The 20272-nt window shown below is 42.3% G+C and overlaps 1 protein-coding gene and 1 long non-coding RNA gene across 2 annotated transcripts; one reads left to right on the forward strand and one right to left on the reverse strand.

Moving 5' to 3' along the window:
- Positions 1-127: 127 nt before the first annotated feature.
- LOC144459847 (uncharacterized) lies at positions 128-2947 on the reverse strand. The gene is made up of 3 exons (XR_013488642.1): positions 2787-2947; positions 1492-1554; positions 128-269 (listed from the first exon to the last, which is right to left on the reverse strand). It is a non-coding gene; the product is annotated as an uncharacterized LOC144459847 (long non-coding RNA).
- Positions 2948-15640: 12693 nt separating this feature from the next.
- LOC117245660 (dickkopf-related protein 2-like) lies at positions 15641-19736 on the forward strand. The gene is made up of 4 exons (XM_033609142.2): positions 15641-15815; positions 15909-16065; positions 16697-16831; positions 16974-19736. Exons 1-4 carry the CDS (start codon positions 15648-15650, stop codon positions 17363-17365), a joined length of 852 nt encoding a protein of 283 aa, XP_033465033.2. The 5' UTR covers positions 15641-15647; the 3' UTR covers positions 17366-19736.
- Positions 19737-20272: the final 536 nt, after the last annotated feature.

Consider the following 20272-nt stretch of genomic DNA (forward strand, 5'->3'; position numbering starts at 1 on the left):
ATTTTTTTTTTGGCCTAAGTCAGCAGGAGTAACCTGAGACTCACTACAGACTACAACAACAAAAATATGTAAAGTTATCATTCTCAAATGCTGCATTAGCACATTTCCACAAACAAAGACCACACTATTGGGAAGCTCAGTGTTTGGTTTATTAAAAATAAGGAACAGGTAAAGGCTTGCAAAACCCAGGGAGTTGAGACTCAGGGTAAGGGGGTTGTTTCATTGCGGGGTGAGTTCAGGCTCCATTGCATCCCCCTGTTGTTCTTGTGCTGAAAGAGAAAAAAAAAAGAAAGAGGAGAAATGGTTAGACACATGTATATATGCCTGAGTCTGACGTTGCCTTGTGAGATAAGGCACAAGTATGACAAGTGGCATCAGTTTTAATTGCATTTGTTTGAAGTTGTCTCATGTATAAAGTGTTCCCGAATACTGTTTGCATTCAGCCACTATGTGATATGTCTGTGGGTAGACAAAAGTGAGTTGTGTGTGGGAAGTCACTGCAGGCACATTTTGGTGCAGACCAGTTTGCCAAGACCAAAAAGGGCAAGACAAGGCTTAGAGCAGATTTAATTCCTACCATCTTTGTGCATCATGCTGTGAGCGCCCCTGCACCACAATGCACCCCTGGACCTGTAACATCATTGTTATTGCCACTCCTGAACTGTAACATGAATGGTCCTCATCCTGCAGCACTCCTGACACGAGGCACGCAGCATCACTGCAGTATAATTCCTTAAAATGTTTACTTATATTTCAGTGTTGGGTGCTGTTGTAACTGATCAGCACACTGGAAACCAGCAGGTGGCTCTACCAGCTCTGGTGTATTGATTTGCACTTGTCATAGTGACTGACTGGCAAGCCAATTTGCTTTTGTTGTTCTAACCTCAGCCTCTGCCTACTGTGTTTCATATGACTGGCTCTCAAATATTCATCCCTATCTCATAAGTTATCAGACTTTGATCCTGTGTCTGCTCGTCCCTGTGTCCAAAGTTATCTGTTCATTTGAAAAGGTCTAGGCTATTTAATTGTTTAATATCATCACACTGTTATTTATATAAGCAGGGGATGTTAATACAAAGTTGTAACCACTGCATGTGAATGTGTGAATCGGTCAGATCTGCACTCCAGAGGAGAGCCTTCATCAGACTATACAATATCGCCCACTACTGGATTTGTAAGTTAATGAACTGTAATTAAAACTCTGTGCTTTAATTAGCCGCTATAAAACAACATGACCCTCTTCTATTTTATAATGCCTACTAACATTATAATATTATAATGACGGTAACTGGTAATATGCAATGTATTACATGTTCAAAGTAACTTGCCTAACACTGTATATCATATATTACATATTCAATATAATTACTTATATAATTAATATAAAATACAGTATAATACATATTAAGTATGATTCCTTATGATTCTTATAACTACTTGAAACACACCTTGTTAAGTTTTAAGTCTCACCAAGGTTGACTCAGCACTTACCTGCAGTGTCCTCTCTCACACAGTGGTCCTGCAGCATCACTGCTCCGCCACCACCCAGTGCTCCTACAGCAGGTTACAAATATACAAGATTACATATCTAATACTGTGAAAGAATATATATTTAGCATGATCATATGTATAACACAGTAATATATACATACATTTGGTATTTAGAATAATTCCCCATTTAGCCTGGTATGTTTTATTTATCAAAATTACTTATCTTGTGTTTTAAATCTCATTCAGGTCAAACTTCCCTCTCACTTCGCTATCAATGTAATATCAGCTGAGCTGTAACATATTATAGACAGGTATACTCAACGGAATCACAAAGCCTAAAAAACAGACCATAAGTTATGTTTTTGTTTAATTTCACCTCCTCCACTCAACATATATAACATATTTAACTGAGCTAATAATCAATAATCGCAAAAAAAATCAGTACTGGAAGCACTCTAACTTGCCAATGTTAGATAAAATGGTTTAGGAGTAGACAATTTAAAACTAACAGGCTGTTGATGGTTAGCATTACCTGTATGGTGTGTACAGTATGTACGGTGTCCTAGCCTAATCTGTTACCGTATCTTTTAACGTTACATAAATCTACTAATTTAATGGGAGATAATCCACTAACAAGCTTTAATGCACATGTTAATTTAGATAGGTTGTGCTGATGATGTAAAATTTGACTCTCTGAACATCTTAAAAGTACAACACAGCCGATCTTTTCTGCTGTAGCTCCATTGCGCTGCTAGCATGTGCCGCTTACTTCCGGGAAGTATTGAGAGGCTCCGCGATCCGCCATTGCTGTGAAAAAATGGCCCATTAGAGTGAATGGAGATGACGCGACTGATGGGACCTTAGATCGGAAAAAATATGAATGGCAGTTATCTTTTGGTCCCGTTTGAGTTGCGACATGAAATCCAAATATGTCGTTAATGAATTTAAAACATAAATTTTAAGGTCAAGAAAGTCATACTTTGTGGTAAAACTGTTGAGATACAAGCTTTTGAAAAAAAAACATAATTAGAAAGACTACACAGGAGGCGGTCGCGTATGTGACGTCATAGCTTTCGCTCGCTTCCAGCAGCTTGGAGTGAGTGCAACCTGGCACAAAACACACAGACATCTTCAATCATAAATCCATTAATCATAAAACAGTGGAATTTCAGCGGGAAGGCCAAGCTGCAGGCATGAACGTCTTGAAAACGAACCCCGTTTTTCGTGTGGGGGTTCCCGGTCTAGACCGATTCACGTCTCCATAAACGTTCAAATCAAACATGTAATGTACTCACCTCATAGGCACAGATGTTAGGAAGGAGTACGGGGGTTGCCGTGTGTTTGTATATCCGTTATTGTTCAATAAACATGCATTTTATCTCGGGATGTCTTGAAATTTTCTTCACCCCTTCTTCGTCCTGCAATGAATGAGTGCACCGGCTTTCTACTGCGCCACAGCGCCACTATAGCGGTTGGGAGGTGTACTACCAATGTGCAATACACCTCCCAACCGCTATAGTGGCGCTGTGGCGCAGTAGAAAGCTACACTTGTGGCAGCTTCAGTTACTGTACAGAGTAGATTGTTTTTACAAAACACATGAAGAGTTTATAAAATGTCATATTTAGTTTTAAAGACTTTATTCAAGTCCAGCTGAAACCATGAGTCGTCAGAAAATTATTGATATAAGTCATTTTGCCTGTAAATATGTGATGATGTTATAGCTGTCGTGTGTTATGTGTGTGATGATGTTATAGCTGTCGTGTGTTATGTGTGTGATGATGTTATAACTGTCGTGTGTTTCGTGTGATGATGTTATAGCTGCAGTAATAATGCTGAGGTGAACCAACAGTGTGAAAGACTCTGGGTCATTGCTTTATGACACAGTGGGCCCCTGGGCACAGTTCATCAAAGGCAGAGATGGGCAAAAATACATCAAAATGTATTTTGATACAAAATACAAAATACCCCTCAAATAAATGTATCAAAATAAAATACATGTATTTTGTATTTTCAAAAACAGAAAATACTTTTTTCTCTTTCTTTGTAGCAGCGACCCGCAGCTCTATAGGTCACTCTGTTTGTCGGTAGGTCGGTCGGTCCACAAAGCTTTTCGTGAATAACTCAAAAAGTCCTTGACCAAAAATGCTCAACATTTGCATACTGTAACTAGAGACCATGAGTAACTATACCAGAAAGAATGCCCACGATTCGTCCATAGGTGGTGCTATACTAACTGATTCAAATCTTTTTGTGAATAACTCAAAAAGTCCTTGACATAAATGCTCAACATTTGCATACTGCAGCTAGAGACCATGAGTAACTATACCAGAAAGAACAACCACGATTCGTCCATTAATGGCGTGATAGCAGCAAATTTGCATTTATTTTCTCACAGTTTGGTGTAGCAGAGTATTCAGGTTTGGGCTATAGGCTACCCTAAAATATTATTGATTGATTCAGATTTAGATTCAGACACTTTATTGATCCCACGTGAGGCAATTCATTTGTAGCAGACTCATCCCAAGCATCAACCACAACAACATACAGTTTCCTATGTTATGCACAGTCCAGTAAAACAGACCACAAGGTCATTGAAGGGCCCAAGTTTAAATAAACATATAGATACAAATATATTTAATAATTAAAATATATTGTTACATCCAATATTATAAGAATGTGTAGCCTATTATTTTAGTTTTTTGATTCATGAAGAAAGTATTTTGAGTATTTTAAATACAAAATTACTCCACTCAAAAGTATTTAGTTACAGATTACATTTGCTTTTTATCTGCCTCATCAAATACAAATTACAAAATACTCAAATACGTATTTCAAATACAAGTAATAGAAAGACTGCCCATCCCTGATCAAAGGGCCCGTCACCTCTCCTCTACAGGAGCAGGACGCCATGTGCTGGTTTGCCTCTCATTTTATGAATCTTTGATTTATATTTGTGTCTCTTTGGAGTCGCTGTGTGTCTGGGTTGTGTCGGGGGCTTCTGTGGCTCACCAGCTATTTATAGTCAATCCCAGAGAGTTTATTCTTGGATGCACAGTTAGAATGACAGAACCAGGCAGGAGGGTGAAAAGTTAAAACACTCCCAACCATAGTTTGTCACACCAATTCTAAAATCTTGAAAATATACTCAGTATTTCCAGAAGAGCTCACGTGTGAGTCCAGAGCTGTACCCAAGTGTTTCAAGTTTCCCACAGTTTCAACACGTCGACCTTCAAGTGAAACTGGCTCTGTGTTCAGATCCTGTTTCATGTGAGTAGTAGATTCTTCAGTGTTGGCCACATTCGCTTCTGACTGGCTGATGTGACAGCGTGTTTGAAGGCCTCAGTGTGGGACAGCTTCACCTCATGGCTCTGTTTGATGTCACAGACCAACTAAGGACACGTCGTCAGCATGTTCAGACAATCTGAAATATTCCTCACGTGTTCCTCCGACAGCAGGGGAGAGAGTCTCTGATCCTGTGTTCATGTTGAGTTCAGTCTGTGTGACTTTAAAGACTTTAAAACTTCTTCTTCTTCTCATCTTCCTCTGTTAAAGTGACACTTGTGGTCATATCTAACACTGTAAACACAGCATCAGCTGTTCAGTCTGAGGTGGGAAGTTAACTGCAGTTCCACATGTGACCACAGGATGGCGGTGTCGTCCTGTAAGCCCGCCTTAAACCACTGAGTTCAGTGTGATGAGGAAGATGCCTCAACATTTGCTCTGATCAGTCTGAAGTCTTTAAACCTGTCGAAGACACACACACGTCTAACAGCAACACTCACTCACACAATCACACTGCTGTCAGTGAAATCAAACAGTTTTCTTTGTGTTCAGCTGAAGATGACGAAGACATGACAGCAGTCGACACACTGATCCACACACTGACAACACTTTGTTTCTTCTTGTTCTGACGGAAAGACATTTTCTTCATCATCATCATCATCATCTTCATCATCATCACAATCTGATTTTAAACTTGGATTTCCTCCAATTTACTGATTTGTGTTATGTTTCTGTGTTTGTGTGTGTGTGTGTACGTCTGAGACAGAAACTCAGCCTCTGATTCAATCATCACCATCTGTTTCTGTTTGTTGTCTCTCTCTCACACACACACACACACACACACACACAGACACACACTGGCCTGTGTGCATTATCATGTCAGTGTGATGAATGAAACAAATGAAACAGCCAGCAGCCTCGATACTGCGCTCAATAAAACCACTCATCCTGTGTGTGTGTGTGTGTGTGTGTGTGTGTGTGTGTGTGTTGTATTAGAGTAACTTTCCTCTCCAGGTCAGAAATGTTTTACTGTTGTACTGTGAGTTTGTGTAGAAACACTCTGTCACAGTAAAGTCCTGCATTCAAACTTTGATTTCATGACTTCATAAACTGCCGGGTAGATTCATCTATAATATTACATCATCACTTTTATTGATTATATTTTGTATCAAAAATCTGAATCTGTCAGCGTGGGTTTCCTCCAGGTGCTCCGACATGTTCTCCCCGTGTCAGCGTGGGTTTCCTCCAGGTGCTCTGACATGTTCTCCCTGTGTCAGTGTGGGTTTCCTCCAGGTGCTCCAACATGTTCTCCCTATGTCAGCGTGGGTTTCCTCCAGGTGCTCCGACATGTTCTCCCCGTGTCAGCGTGGGTTTCCTCCAGGTGCTCTGACATGTTCTCCCTGTGTCAGTGTGGGTTTCCTCCAGGTGCTCCAACATGTTCTCCCTATGTCAGCGTGGGTTTCCTCCAGGTGCTCCAACATGTTCTCCCTATGTCAGCGTGGGTTTCCTCCAGGTGCTCCGACATGTTCTCCCTATGTCAGCGTGGGTTTCCTCCAGGTGCTCCAACATGTTCTCCCTATGTCAGCGTGGGTTTCCTCCAGGTGCTCCAACATGTTCTCCCTGTGTCAGCGTGGGTTTCCTCCAGGTGCTCTGACATGTTCTCCCCGTGTCAGCGTGGGTTTCCTCCAGGTGCTCTGACATGTTCTCCCCGTGTCAGCGTGGGTTTCCTCCAGGTGCTCTGACATGTTCTCCCTGTGTCAGCGTGGGTTTCCTCCAAGTGCTCTGACATGTTCTCCCCGTGTCAGTGTGGGTTTCCTCCAGGTGCTCTGACATGTTCTCCCCGTGTCAGCGTGGGTTTCCTCCAGGTGCTCTGACATGTTCTCCCCGTGTCAGCGTGGGTTTCCTCCAGGTGCTCTGACATGTTCTCCCTGTGTCAGCGTGGGTTTCCTCCAGGTGCTCTGACATGTTCTCCCCGTGTCAGCGTGGGTTTCCTCCAGGTGCTCTGACATGTTCTCCCCGTGTCAGTGTGGGTTTCCTCCAGGTGCTCTGACATGTTCTCCCCGTGTCAGCGTGGGTTTCCTCCAAGTGCTCTGACATGTTCTCCCCGTGTCAGTGTGGGTTTCCTCCAGGTGCTCTGACATGTTCTCCCCGTGTCAGCGTGGGTTTCCTCCAGGTGCTCTGACATGTTCTCCCCGTGTCAGCGTGGGTTTCCTCCAGGTGCTCTGACATGTTCTCTCCATGTCAGCGTGGGTTTCCTCCAGGTGCTCTGACATGTTCTCCCTGTGTCAGCGTGGGTTTCCTCCAGGTGCTCTGACATGTTCTCCCTGTGTCAGCGTGGGTTTCCTCCAGGTGCTCTGACATGTTCTCCCCGTGTCAGCGTGGGTTTCCTCCAAGTGCTCTGACATGTTCTCCCCGTGTCAGTGTGGGTTTCCTCCAGGTGCTCTGACATGTTCTCCCTGTGTCAGTGTGGGTTTCCTCCAGGTGCTCTGACATGTTCTCCCCGTGTCAGTGTGGGTTTCCTCCAGGTGCTCTGACATGTTCTCCCTGTGTCAGTGTGGGTTTCCTCCAGGTGCTCCGACATGTTCTCCCTGTGTCAGCGTGGGTTTCCTCCAGGTGCTCTGACATGTTCTCCCTCTGTCAGTGTGGGTTTCCTCCAGGTGCTCTGACATGTTCTCTCCGTGTCAGCGTGGGTTTTCTCCAGGTGCTCTGACATGTTCTCCCTGTGTCAGCGTGGGTTTCCTCCAGGTGCTCTGACATGTTCTCCCCGTGTCAGCGTGGGTTTCCTCCAGGTGCTCTGACATGTTCTCCCCGTGTCAGTGTGGGTTTCCTCCAGGTGCTCTGACATGTTCTCCCCGTGTCAGTGTGGGTTTCCTCCAGGTGCTCCGACATGTTCTCCCTGTGTCAGTGTGGGTTTCCTCCAGGTGCTCCGACATGTTCTCCCTGTGTCAGCGTGGGTTTCCTCCAGGTGCTCTGACATGTTCTCCCTCTGTCAGTGTGGGTTTCCTCCAGGTGCTCTGACATGTTCTCTCCGTGTCAGCGTGGGTTTCCTCCAGGTGCTCTGACATGTTCTCCCTGTGTCAGCGTGGGTTTCCTCCAGGTGCTCTGACATGTTCTCCCCGTGTCAGCGTGGGTTTCCTCCAGGTGCTCCGACATGTTCTCCCCGTGTCAGTGTGGGTTTCCTCCAGGTGCTCTGACATGTTCTCCCCGTGTCAGCGTGGGTTTCCTCCAGGTGCTCTGACATGTTCTCCCCGTGTCACTGTGAGTTTCCTCCAGGTGCTCCGACATGTTCTCCCCGTGTCAGCGTGGGTTTCCTCCAGGTGCTCCGACATGTTCTCCCTGTGTCAGCGTGGGTTTCCTCCAGGTGCTCTGACATGTTCTCCCTGTGTCAGCGTGGGTTTCCTCCAGGTGCTCTGACATGTTCTCCCTGTGTCAGCGTGGGTTTCCTCCAGGTGCTCTGACATGTTCTCCCTGTGTCAGCGTGGGTTTCCTCCAGGTGCTCCGACATGTTCTCCCTGTGTCAGCGTGGGTTTCCTCCAGGTGCTCTGACATGTTCTCCCCGTGTCAGTGTGGGTTTCCTCCAGGTGCTCTGACATGTTCTCCCTGTGTCAGTGTGGGTTTCCTCCAGGTGCTCCGACATGTTCTCCCTGTGTCAGTGTGGGTTTCCTCCAGGTGCTCCGACATGTTCTCCCTGTGTCAGCGTGGGTTTCCTCCAGGTGCTCTGACATGTTCTCCCTGTGTCAGCGTGGGTTTCCTCCAGGTGCTCTGACATGTTCTCCCTGTGTCAGCGTGGGTTTCCTCCAGGTGCTCTGACATGTTCTCCCTGTGTCAGCGTGGGTTTCCTCCAGGTGCTCTGACATGTTCTCCCTGTGTCAGCGTGGGTTTCCTCCAGGTGCTCTGACATGTTCTCCCTGTGTCAGCGTGGGTTTCCTCCAGGTGCTCTGACATGTTCTCCCTGTGTCAGCGTGGGTTTCCTCCAGGTGCTCTGACATGTTCTCCCTGTGTCAGTGTGGGTTTCCTCCAGGTGCTTCGACATGTTCTATCTATAGATAGATACAGTATTTCCCTCTGAGATGTAATGGAGTACAAGTGTCAGAAAATACTCATGTACCAGTACCTCTAGATTATACTGCCGTACAGCACTTGAGTTACTTTATTCATAAAATATCAGCAGTAAAATCAGACTTTGACTTTTTTGTCCTTGGTTCCACATCTCTCTTTGTCTCTGTCTCCATGTTTTATGGTCTGTATAAAGTATTCAAGTACACAGTGTCCTCTGTGTGTTTCTCACAGTGATGAAGAACACAGAGCGAGTGTTTGGTTTCTCTTCAGATAAACTGATGTCACACAGCTGCAGGTGAAGAAGGCATGAAAGGAAACGTAAATATGATACTGATGACATAATGCCGTCTGTGTGTGTGTGTGCGTGTGTGTGTGTGTGTGTTATCAGTCATCGATGACTACAGTTCTGATTTTATCGACACAATAAAAAACACACAAACACACACGCAGACGTCGTCCTCTCGTGAGTGTGTAAAGGTCAGATGTTTCTGACTGAAAGGTCGCGAGTTTAATTATCATCAAGATAGTGAAGATACCGTGTGTGTGTGTGTGTGTGTGTGTGTGACTGTTTAAACAGGAAGTGTGTGATTTTCATACAGTGTTGACGGAGAGCTCCTCCTAAGAAACAGTTATTAGCTGAGTCACCTCTGTAACTGAGTACATTTACTCGAGTACTGCACTGAGAAACATTTTATCACAGATTAAATCAACGGATGAATTCATGGTTTCATTTAAATAGTTAAAATCTACAGAATTAAATCGTCCAATTTACAAAATATTAAATAAAGTACAGTACAGGCCAAAAGTTTGGACACACCTTCTCATTCAATGCGTTTTCTTTATTTTCATGACTATTTACATTGTAGATTCTCACTGAAGGCATCAAAACTATGAATGAACACATGTGGAGTTATGTACTTAACAAAAAAAGGTGAAATAACTGAAAACATGTTTTATATTCTAGTTTCTTCAAAATAGCCACCCTTTGCTCTGATTACTGCTTTGCACACTCTTGGCATTCTCTCCATGAGCTTCAAGAGGTAGTCACCTGAAATGGTTTTCCAACAGTCTTGAAGGAGTTCCCAGAGGTGTTTAGCACTTGTTGGCCCCTTTGCCTTCACTCTGCGGTCCAGCTCACCCCAAACCATCTCGATTGGGTTCAGGTCCGGTGACTGTGGAGGCCAGGTCATCTGCCGCAGCACTCCATCACTCTCCTTCTTGGTCAAATAGCCCTTACACAGCCTGGAGGTGTGTTTGGGGTCATTGTCCTGTTGAAAAATAAATGATCGTCCAACTAAACGCAAACCGGATGGGATGACATGTCGCTGCAGGATGCTGTGGTAGCCATGCTGGTTCAGTGTGCCTTCAATTTTGAATAAATCCCCAACAGTGTCACCAGCAAAACACCCCCACACCATCACACCTCCTCCTCCATGCTTCACAGTGGGAACCAGGCATGTGGAATCCATCCGTTCACCTTTTCTGCGTCTCACAAAGACACGGCGGTTGGAACCAAAGATCTCAAATTTGGACTCATCAGACCAAAGCACAGATTTCCACTGGTCTAATGTCCATTCCTTGTGTTTCTTGGCCCAAACAAATCTCTTCTGCTTGTTGCCTCTCCTTAGCAGTGGTTTCCTAGCAGCTATTTGACCATGAAGGCCTGATTGGCGCAGTCTCCTCTTAACAGTTGTTCTAGAGATGGGTCTGCTGCTAGAACTCTGTGTGGCATTCATCTGATCTCTGATCTGAGCTGCTGTTAACTTGCGATTTCTGAGGCTGGTGACTCGGATGAACTTATCCTCAGAAGCAGAGGTGACTCTTGGTCTTCCTTTCCTGGGTCGGTCCTCATGTGTGCCAGTTTCGTTGTAGCGCTTGGTTTTTGCGACTCCACTTGGGGACACATTTAAAGTTTTTGCAATTTTCCGGACTGACTGACCTTCATTTCTTAAAGTAATGATGGCCACTCGTTTTTCTTTAGTTAGCTGATTGGTTCTTGCCATAATATGAATTTTAACAGTTGTCCAATAGGGCTGTCGGCTGTGTATTAACCTGACTTCTGCACAACACAACTGATGGTCCCAACCCCATTGATAAAGCAAGAAATTCCACTAATTAACCCTGATAAGGCACACCTGTGAAGTGGAAACCATTTCAGGTGACTACCTCTTGAAGCTCATGGAGAGAATGCCAAGAGTGTGCAAAGCAGTAATCAGAGCAAAGGGTGGCTATTTTGAAGAAACTAGAATATAAAACATGTTTTCAGTTATTTCACCTTTTTTTGTTAAGTACATAACTCCACATGTGTTCATTCATAGTTTTGATGCCTTCAGTGAGAATCTACAATGTAAATAGTCATGAAAATAAAGAAAACGCATTGAATGAGAAGGTGTGTCCAAACTTTTGGCCTGTACTGTATATGAAATAACAGACGTAGCCACAGTGACGTCACCCACTGGTCTCTTGACTTCAGCACTTCAGCCGTCACCATCTTGTTCTTTTGGAGCCAGAAATGACCATATTTGGAGCTGACTCGTTAACCATCTGACGACCCCTCAAATTTATCTGGTGACCCTTTGCAGGGGCCCGACCCTCAGGTTGGGGACCACTGATCTCTAACTGTGTAGGAACTTTAAACACTGTCAACACACTTTGATGATGACACTTGTGTAGTTTTACGTCACTAAGTTTTCAAATGAAGGACTCCTACCGGCAGTGGAGTATCGACCATGGGCTGACTACGAGCCAGTGGGGCCCCGGGCACAGATATGCAGGAGGCCCCACCACCCCTCATAGAGAGGAGCAAGTCAGACGGACTTTGTGGTGTCATGTCTCTTTGTTGTTGCATTACAAAGTGTTGTGGTTTGTTTTCTTTTGTTAACATTTTGTGTCTCGTTGAAGTCATGTGTCTTTTGGTCTTTTTTTGTCTCTTTGGGGTTGTTTTTTGTCTCTTTGGGGTCATTTTGTCTTTTGGTCTTTTTTGTCTCTTTGAGGTTGATTTTTGTCTCTTTGGGGTCATTTTGTCTTTTGGTAATTTTTTGCCTCTTTGAGGTTGTTTTTTGTTTCTCTGAGATCGTTTTCTGTCTCTTTGGGGTCATTTTTTGACTCTTTGAGGTTGTTTTTTGTCCCTTTGAGGTCCTTTTGTCTTTTTGTCATTTTTTGTCTCTTTGAGGTTGTTTTTTGTCTCTTTGAGGTCATTTTTTGTCTCTCTGACATTGTTTTTTGTCTGTTTGAGGTCGTTTTTTGTCTCTTTGAGGTCGTTTTGTGTCGTTTTTGGTTGTTTTGTCTCCTTGTAGTCATTGTATGTGTCTTTGGGGTCATCATGTCTATCTGGTTATTTTCTGTTTCTGAGGTCATTATGTGTCTTTCTGATGCCTCTGAAACCTGGAGCACCATCACTTTTCATGTGCTGCTTTCAGATGTCATTTGCAAGTGTTTAACCCTTTAAACTCTGAGCTGACTGGTGAGATGTCTTTCACAAACATGGGGGAAAAAGACACTGAGCAACGAACAAGAAATGTCCCACAAACTGCAAAAAACCCCCAACATATTAAGAAAAATCTAAAAAAAATCTGTATTTTTAATTATAATATATTACATTTTAAAATTATGTTACAAAATTATTATCATTTTTAAGCACTTTTTCGGGTAATTTCCAGGTTGGTTTGTTTTTAACTTGTTTTAATTGACTTGTTTTGAATTTTCTCTTTTGCCTAATATCTTGGGTCGGTTCTTGTCTTTTGAGTTTTTAAAGAAATCAAGCCAGTTTTCTGTCGGGTTTCAAAAGTTTAAAGCACCAAAAGTATACAGTATTCTTTAATTCTGGATTATTGTCACAGATGTATTTACAGCAGGTGTTTGTCAGAGTGCAGCTGATTTTAATTACTTAATAAACTTTCATGTGTAACACTGTGTATTAACAATATTTTATGAGCTTACCATCTGTGTGTGTTTGTGTGTGTGTGTGTGTGTGTGTGTGTGTACATAAATATATATATCAGTATAATACTCAAGTACAGGTGTGTTCACATTGTGCTGAGTAATGGAATATTTCGTCCCAGTGCTGACTGATGTGTTTCCTTTGTGTGTATAATGTGTAGGAAGAAGAACACACTGCAGACAGTCGGCCCATTCACAGATCAGTTTACACATCATCACCTGCAGCTACCTGTCGTCCTCCTCCGCTTTATTTTCTGTCTGCTGTCTCCTGATTGGTGGATTCATCCTCCACTGAGACGTGAAGCTGAGCTGCAGACTCTGGATTCATGACTTCATCAGGTCACATCTGCCCCAGGATCCAGACTCTGACCTTTGACATGTAGGTGGAAGGCACCATCATCCCCGGGTGTTTTCTGACCGTATTGTTCCTGGTCACGTGTCGCGGCGTGTTTCCTCCTGGTTTCTATCAGAGTTCTGCAGATGGAGTTTATTCAGGTTTCTGAACATGAGAGAGATGAATCATGCAGTGTCTGACCCTGAGACATACAGAGAATAAAACATGTTCATGGTCAGATTGAGGCTGCTGAGGAGTCACTGGTACATGTAATTAAATGACAAATAAAAGTAACTGTAATCTCTTAGTTACTGGGAGGAAATATGTCATCACTGTCACTAATCAAAATTACAAAGAGATCAGAGTTTATATGTAGAATAAAACATTGTGTGTTCGTCATTATACTGGAGAGTTTTAATCAGAGTGTGACAGTGATCAGTGCTGTAGAGAACTTTACACTGCCTGGTTTTATTTAAGGTTTTTACGTTTTTCAAATGTAATAAGTTACATTACTTTCATGAAGTAATCAAAACAGTTAAGTTACTAATTACATTTTCAACAGAGTAACTCATCATCGGGTTAAATGAGGAGTTTAAGTCTCACTGAATGTCTGAACAAAATTCATCCATCCAGCTGTCAGTGGAGGAGGAAATATTCAGACTCAAGTTAAAGTGCCAAGACCATGATGTCCAACTACCAGGGACAGATTACTCAACGGGCCCAGGGGCCAAAGTGTCAGGGGCCCCAGCGTTCATCTGCAAAACATCAAAGACATGAACACCGACCTGGAGGACACTCAGTAAGACCATAAAGAGGTGCAGAGACACAGAAACTATCTTCAACAGGCCCACAGTGTGCTGCTCATGAATCTGTACTTTCATTCAAATGCAGGATTTTTATTCAAGTAAAATATCTGCAAACTTCTTGCATCACTGATCAGAACATTGTGTTTGCATCATCTCAGGTAAATACATGAAGAGTTAAAAACAGATGAGAGACATTCCTCAAAATAAATAAAATCCAGTGTGACTAATATTAATGTGACTGCACACACACTCTGAGATGTGTATCAGTCTTATTTCCTGATTTACAGATGTCTGTTTGAACCCTTCATGTGATTCTGCAGAAAACATCATACAATGTATTTGACCCTCATCTCTCAGACTGTCTGTGTTTGGTCATTAAAATGTCTCCTACAGTGACGTCAGTGTTTGTGCATCAAAATATGTTTGTGTCTCATTAATTAAATGACAAACTGTAGAGAAGTTATTTTGTTTAAAGGGACCTGTGTTTCAGACTCTGCAGCTGAGCTCACATCTTCCTCTCTGTCTCTGTCTCTGTATCGATGGCTGCAGGTGAGGGGGCGCGCGGGTATCGATGTGAGCGCGGGAGGGGCGGGGGGCTCGTGGCCGGGGCTGTGGGCGGAACCGGGTGCGCGCGTGGCAGTGGAGGGAGCCTATAAAGTGGATGAAGGTCCGGAGACATCTCACCTGTCTCAGCTGCTGCGGACACACACACACACACACACACACACACACACACACACACACACTGCCTGTGTGTGAGTAAAGTTTGGAGAAACTGGATTTAACAGCAGCAGCAGCAGCAACAACCTGAGGCTGACGTCATTCCCATCACTTTATAAGGAGTTTCAGAGGACAGGAGCTTCACTGTGAGAGGAGCAGGTGAGACATGTCGAGCTGTTCTGACTTTGTACTTTGTTTAAACTCAGAGATCCTGCTCATGAAGGTTGTTTTCATTTCCCCACAAACTTCTAGAACATTAACTCTGAATTCAGCTTCAGTAAAATAACGTGGAGCCTTACAGTGATGCAGTGAGGTTACTGTCATCTACAGTAAACACGTGTTTCAAAGTGAAATTACAGGAAAGTTACAACAATTTTTATTTTATCAAACAGTGCAGGAGTGTAAGTTTAAGTTTAGAAACTGTTTTAAGTAAAATATTTCGTTTTCTTCAGTATTTCAGGAGTTTATTTATGTATGCATTTATTATTCCAGTATTGCAGAAGTTTATTTTTATTTTATTTTACATTATTTTATTTTATATCATTCAATTTTTCCAGTATTTGATGATTTCGTTTTATTGAATTTTATTTTATTTTATTTTATTTCATCTTTTTCCCCCCAGTATTTCAGGAGTTTATTTAGGCCTATGTATGTATTTATTTTTCCAGTATTTTAAGAAGTTTATTTTTTTTTATTTTACATCATTTTATTTTATTTTATTTTATTTTATTTTTCCAGTATTTGAGGAGTATATTTGTTTAATTCTCTTATTTTTATTTTTCTATTTATTCAGTATTTCAGGAGTTTATTTTTTATTTATTTATTTTTCCAGTATTAGAGGAGTTTATTTTTTATTTTATTTTATGTTATTTCATTTAATTTTTCAAGTATTTGGGGAGTATATTTGTGTATTCTTTTTTCTATTTTTTAATTTTCTATTTATCCAGTATTTCAGGAGTTTATTTATTTATTTATTTATTTATTTATTTATTTGTTCCAGCAGCAGCTCGTCATCATGAGCCGTCAAATGGTGCTGATGGTGTGTCTCGCGCTCGTGCTGGTGGCGTGTTCCCGCGGCGGGGAGGCGCGTGTCAGACTCAACTCCATCAGAACGGTGATCCTGAGGGAGGGGCACGTGCTGCCGGTGAACAGGAGCGTGTGGGAGCCGAGTTTGGACCTGACGGTGAGTGTGTGTGTGTGTTTGTTGTGAGCGGTGTGTGAGTGTGTTTCACAGCAGCAGCGTTATTAACGTGTGTGTGTGTGTGTGTGTGTGCAGCTCTATCAGTGCATGAGCGACCTGGAGTGCAGCGAGGGGAGCTACTGCCACGCCCCCAGCAAAGGCCCCGCCCACTCCCGCTGTCAGACCTGCCGCAGGAGGAAGAGGCGTTGCCATAGGGATGGGATGTGTTGCCCAGGCAACCGCTGCAGCAACAGTGAGTTTAGCCTGTGTGCGGTCCATTGTAATAACGCGTTTGTTTTTATTGTGACATCAGAAATAAATTCAGACAATAGATGAAATGTTAATGAATAATGAAAGTCAGAATTATAAAGTAAACATGTTATTTACTAAATGTAAATCAACATTTCAACTTTCACGTCAAAATTTCTGTAGGTCTACTCCACAAAAACCAGAAAGGTTACTGTGTTATTAATAACTAAAAAAACGATAGTTTAGATGACGATAAACTGATTTAGAAATATATGAAAAATATATGTAAAATAAAAAATAGTCATACGAGTCAAAATGATAAGGCACAAGTTTGTATTTATTAATTTAAAATCAAGACAGGAAATCAAAGTCAAAATTTCGATTCTATTGTGTCGAAATTATGATTCAGCATCATTTAAAAACTCAAAACTTTGATTTAATTTTTCATGTTTTTTCATGTTGTAAAAGTGACGTAATATCTAAAATGTTTAATTATTTTTTATTTACTAAGAACACAGTATCTCACTGCTCTGAATTTACTATCTCATAATCTTAATCTTATTTTAATTTAATGTCTCATAGTCTTGGTAGTTCCCATATTCAGATGTTCATTCACTCCTCTGTGTCTCCTTCAGATCTCTGTGTCCCTGACGAGGACAGTTTTGTGTCTCAGAGGATCCCAGACTCAGATGGAGGGACGAGTCCGCTGTCTAAAAAGAAAGGATGGAGGAAGAGAGGCAAGATGGACGTCAGAGGGTCCTCTGGTAAAGGTGAGGTCGTTTATTCACCACTGATCCTCTGAATGTTGTCTTGAACATGTTTCAGGCTGTCAGCTGTCAGACTGCACAATGACTCAGCAGTGATGCTCCTCTAACCTCTGTCCTTCACGTATCGTCTGTCGTCTCGTTCCAGGTCAGGTCGGGGATCCCTGTCTTCGCTCCTCAGACTGTTCGGACGCTTTGTGCTGCGCCCGTCACTTCTGGACTCGCATCTGCAAGCCCGTGTTGAGGGAGGGACAGGTTTGCACGCGACACCGCCGTAAGGGCAACCACGGCCTGGAGCTGTTCCAGCGCTGCCCCTGCGGCGGAGGACTTAGCTGCAGAACGCTGCGAGAGCCCAGCGCCCAGCCTTCCTCACCGCCATCATCGTCTTCCTCATCTCTGCTGGCGGCGGCGTCAAAGTCAAAGTTCGCGGCGTCCTCGTCTCGCCACTCCTCCCCTCAGACGTCACTGCTGTCTTCGTCAGCAGCGAAATCGTCGCCGTCGGTGGCAAAGACGAGACTCCACGTGTGTCAGAAAAACTGAAGGATGGACGGATTTAAAAGAACTAAGGGTGGAGAGGAAGAAGAGGCTTGACAGAGGAAAGGAAGGAACGACGACCTTCTCTTTGCTGATGACCGACTCCAGAGGGAACGAGAGGCAGAACAGAGAAGAGAGTGAGACAGCGACGACCGGAGGGAGGGGTGAATAACCATACCTGTTTACACCTGTGAAACCCCCCCTCCTCCCCCACACGGTCCCAGTATCTCAATGCTAATGAACTTCCTGTCAGGCTGCATTCACACACAAACTCAGCGGGATGTGAAACTCTTTGTGGTTCAGGTCTGGTTTCCTCCTGGCCGTCTAGACGAGCAGAAACCACTTTGAAATCCGGTTTGACCCCATTTACACCGACAGGAAACCCATTAATACTGAGAGCCTGATACATATCTGCTGCGACGGCTGCGAGGACCCACAAATATCTGTTCCACTAGAAACTGTCTAAAATAGATCGTAACTCTCAAACAAGGAAATATGGTGCTAACTGGGACAATAGGGCCAGCTGGTATCACTAACAGAGCACTCAAGGAATGAGTCTTCAAACCCAGAAATGAGTTAGCATGTTAGCAGCGGGTTTTGGTGCATCGTCTGAAATAAGTCTGTGGTTAACACAAGCTGAAGAGACTTTCAGGTTTTGCTCTATGACATAAAATACGTCGGTAAATATCCCGCTGTGAATTTAGAAGCTTCTATGAGTCTTAAGAAAGACAAAAAATCCCACTGGCTTTCTGACGACAGAATCAGGGGGCGCTAACTTCCACATGGGCCTACAGAAAAACATCATCCCTGGATCACTCTATTTCAGTTTCATAGTTTTGGTTATTAAACTACATTCTGACCAAAACTCCTAAATTGCACAAAATACGTAGATTTATTTCGACCCAGTTACGAAGATTTTAGCTGCCGTAAAAGAAGACAGTTCAGCAAAACTAGCTAAACACCATCACACAATACAAACATGTTTTCAGTTCTAATTAATTTTATTATTTACATACTATTTTGATGCCACTCTGAAAAAGCTAATGTCAGACTAACTTAACAGAAAATCTTTTATTAGCTAAAACAAAGTCTTTCTTAAGCTTAGCTAGCTAAGTTTACGTTAGCCTAGCTAAGCTAATGTCAGACTTAGCATTGGCGGCTAACTTAACAGCAAATCTTTCATTAGCTAAAACAAAGTCTTTGTTAAGCTTAGCTAGCTAAGCCTACCAAAGCTAATGTCAGACAAACAGTGTGTCACAGATTATACGTCAGTACTTAACGTTTAATATTTTCAGTTTTAAAATAAGCAGAAGAGGCAGTTACAACACGACCCTGTAGACATTAGCGCACCGTGTAAAAAGAATGTAGTGTGCATAGTGTACTATGCTGAAGTTTGCTAACGGAAGTATGAGATTTGAGGCACACTCAAAGTCTTGCGTTAGCTTAACACCGGAATTTATCTTGATTTAACAAAACTGAACTTTACTTTAAATTCTCTGTCTGGTTTTGTGACCAGGAAAGACAAAGCATACATAAAAACGTCTCTGACCAGTGCATTAACTGGTTTTAGCCTCCACAGGGCTTAGCTTAGATTAGCCAAAGTCACGTTAGCTAAACTGTGAGGTTTTTACTTCAAGGACCCATTTAGATGAAATGAAGAGCTTTGTAGCAGGGCTGGGCATTAAATCCATATCATGATATTTACATTTTGGACGTGGTAATATTTTAAGTATTGTTTCTTTCTGGTTTTAAAGGCTGCATTACTTTACAGTGATGTAATTTACCAAACTGTTTCTCTCATCGTCTGCCTTTACTCACTCAGTCATTATATCCACCGTACTCGTACTGATGATTATTTATCAAAAATCTCATCATGTAATCATTTTGTGAACGCACCGATCATCAGCCCAACAGCATCGCCTCAATAATTTGGTCAAAAATAACATATTTGATTTTCTCTGTATCACCCAGGCCTACTCTGTAGAGTTATAACGTTCCCCTGAAACACAACTGAACCACAAATGTACCTTCTCTGCTTCTGTCAAGCTAACGCCTGTTTGGAAAAGAGAAAACTGGACGTCAGTAGAAACTCAGATGTTAAATCTGTCCCTGCCCAAACTTTATGGCCCGAGGTTCGTCCTGACGTCCTGTTCGATTGCACTGTTGTTGTCGTTGTTGTTGTGATAAGAGTTATTTTTCTATAAGTTGTTCCTGTATATTTTGGATGGACGTTGGAGTAACTGTTTATAACTGGATTGTATTTCCACCACTTTAAGTAAGAATCTGAGGCAGTCTGTCGATCCATCACTAACCTGTGTTTTATGATTAAACTGATTTGTCATCTTCAACATGTTTGTGTGTCTGGTCTTTGGGACAAATATAACATTTTCAAATGAAGCATTGAAGAGTGAAGGTGGTTATTATGGGGTGCCGTTTGTAAAGTGGCTCACGCTGAAAATAACATCATTTTGCCACATTTAGCTTCAAACAGTGTTTAAAAAATGTTGTGAATTTTTTAACATCACCTTTTACCACATTTACAGCAATATTTGTTAACTTAGAAATATATTAAATAGTTAAATCTAAATATTAAATGTGGCACCTAAATGTTAAGTGTTAAATCTAAATATTAAATCTAAATCTAAATGTTAAATCTAATTATTAAATCTAAATCTAAATGTTAAATGTTAAATCTAAATGTTCTGGGTGAAACTAAATATTTAGCAAATATGCAAATTAACACTGCCGGTCACCGGAAGTCCCAAATAAAAGCTCGAGATGGTCAGACTGTGTTTATAGAATCAAATAACGAATTAAAACCAACTTATCGGGGGAAATGAACACTTGAACATACATTAACGTGATAATAACTACCTAAAATAACAAGAAACATGTTTGGAGAAATTTTATTTG

This window comes from Epinephelus lanceolatus, chromosome 22, assembly GCF_041903045.1.
Source record: "Epinephelus lanceolatus isolate andai-2023 chromosome 22, ASM4190304v1, whole genome shotgun sequence".
NCBI lineage: Eukaryota > Metazoa > Chordata > Actinopteri > Perciformes > Serranidae > Epinephelus > Epinephelus lanceolatus.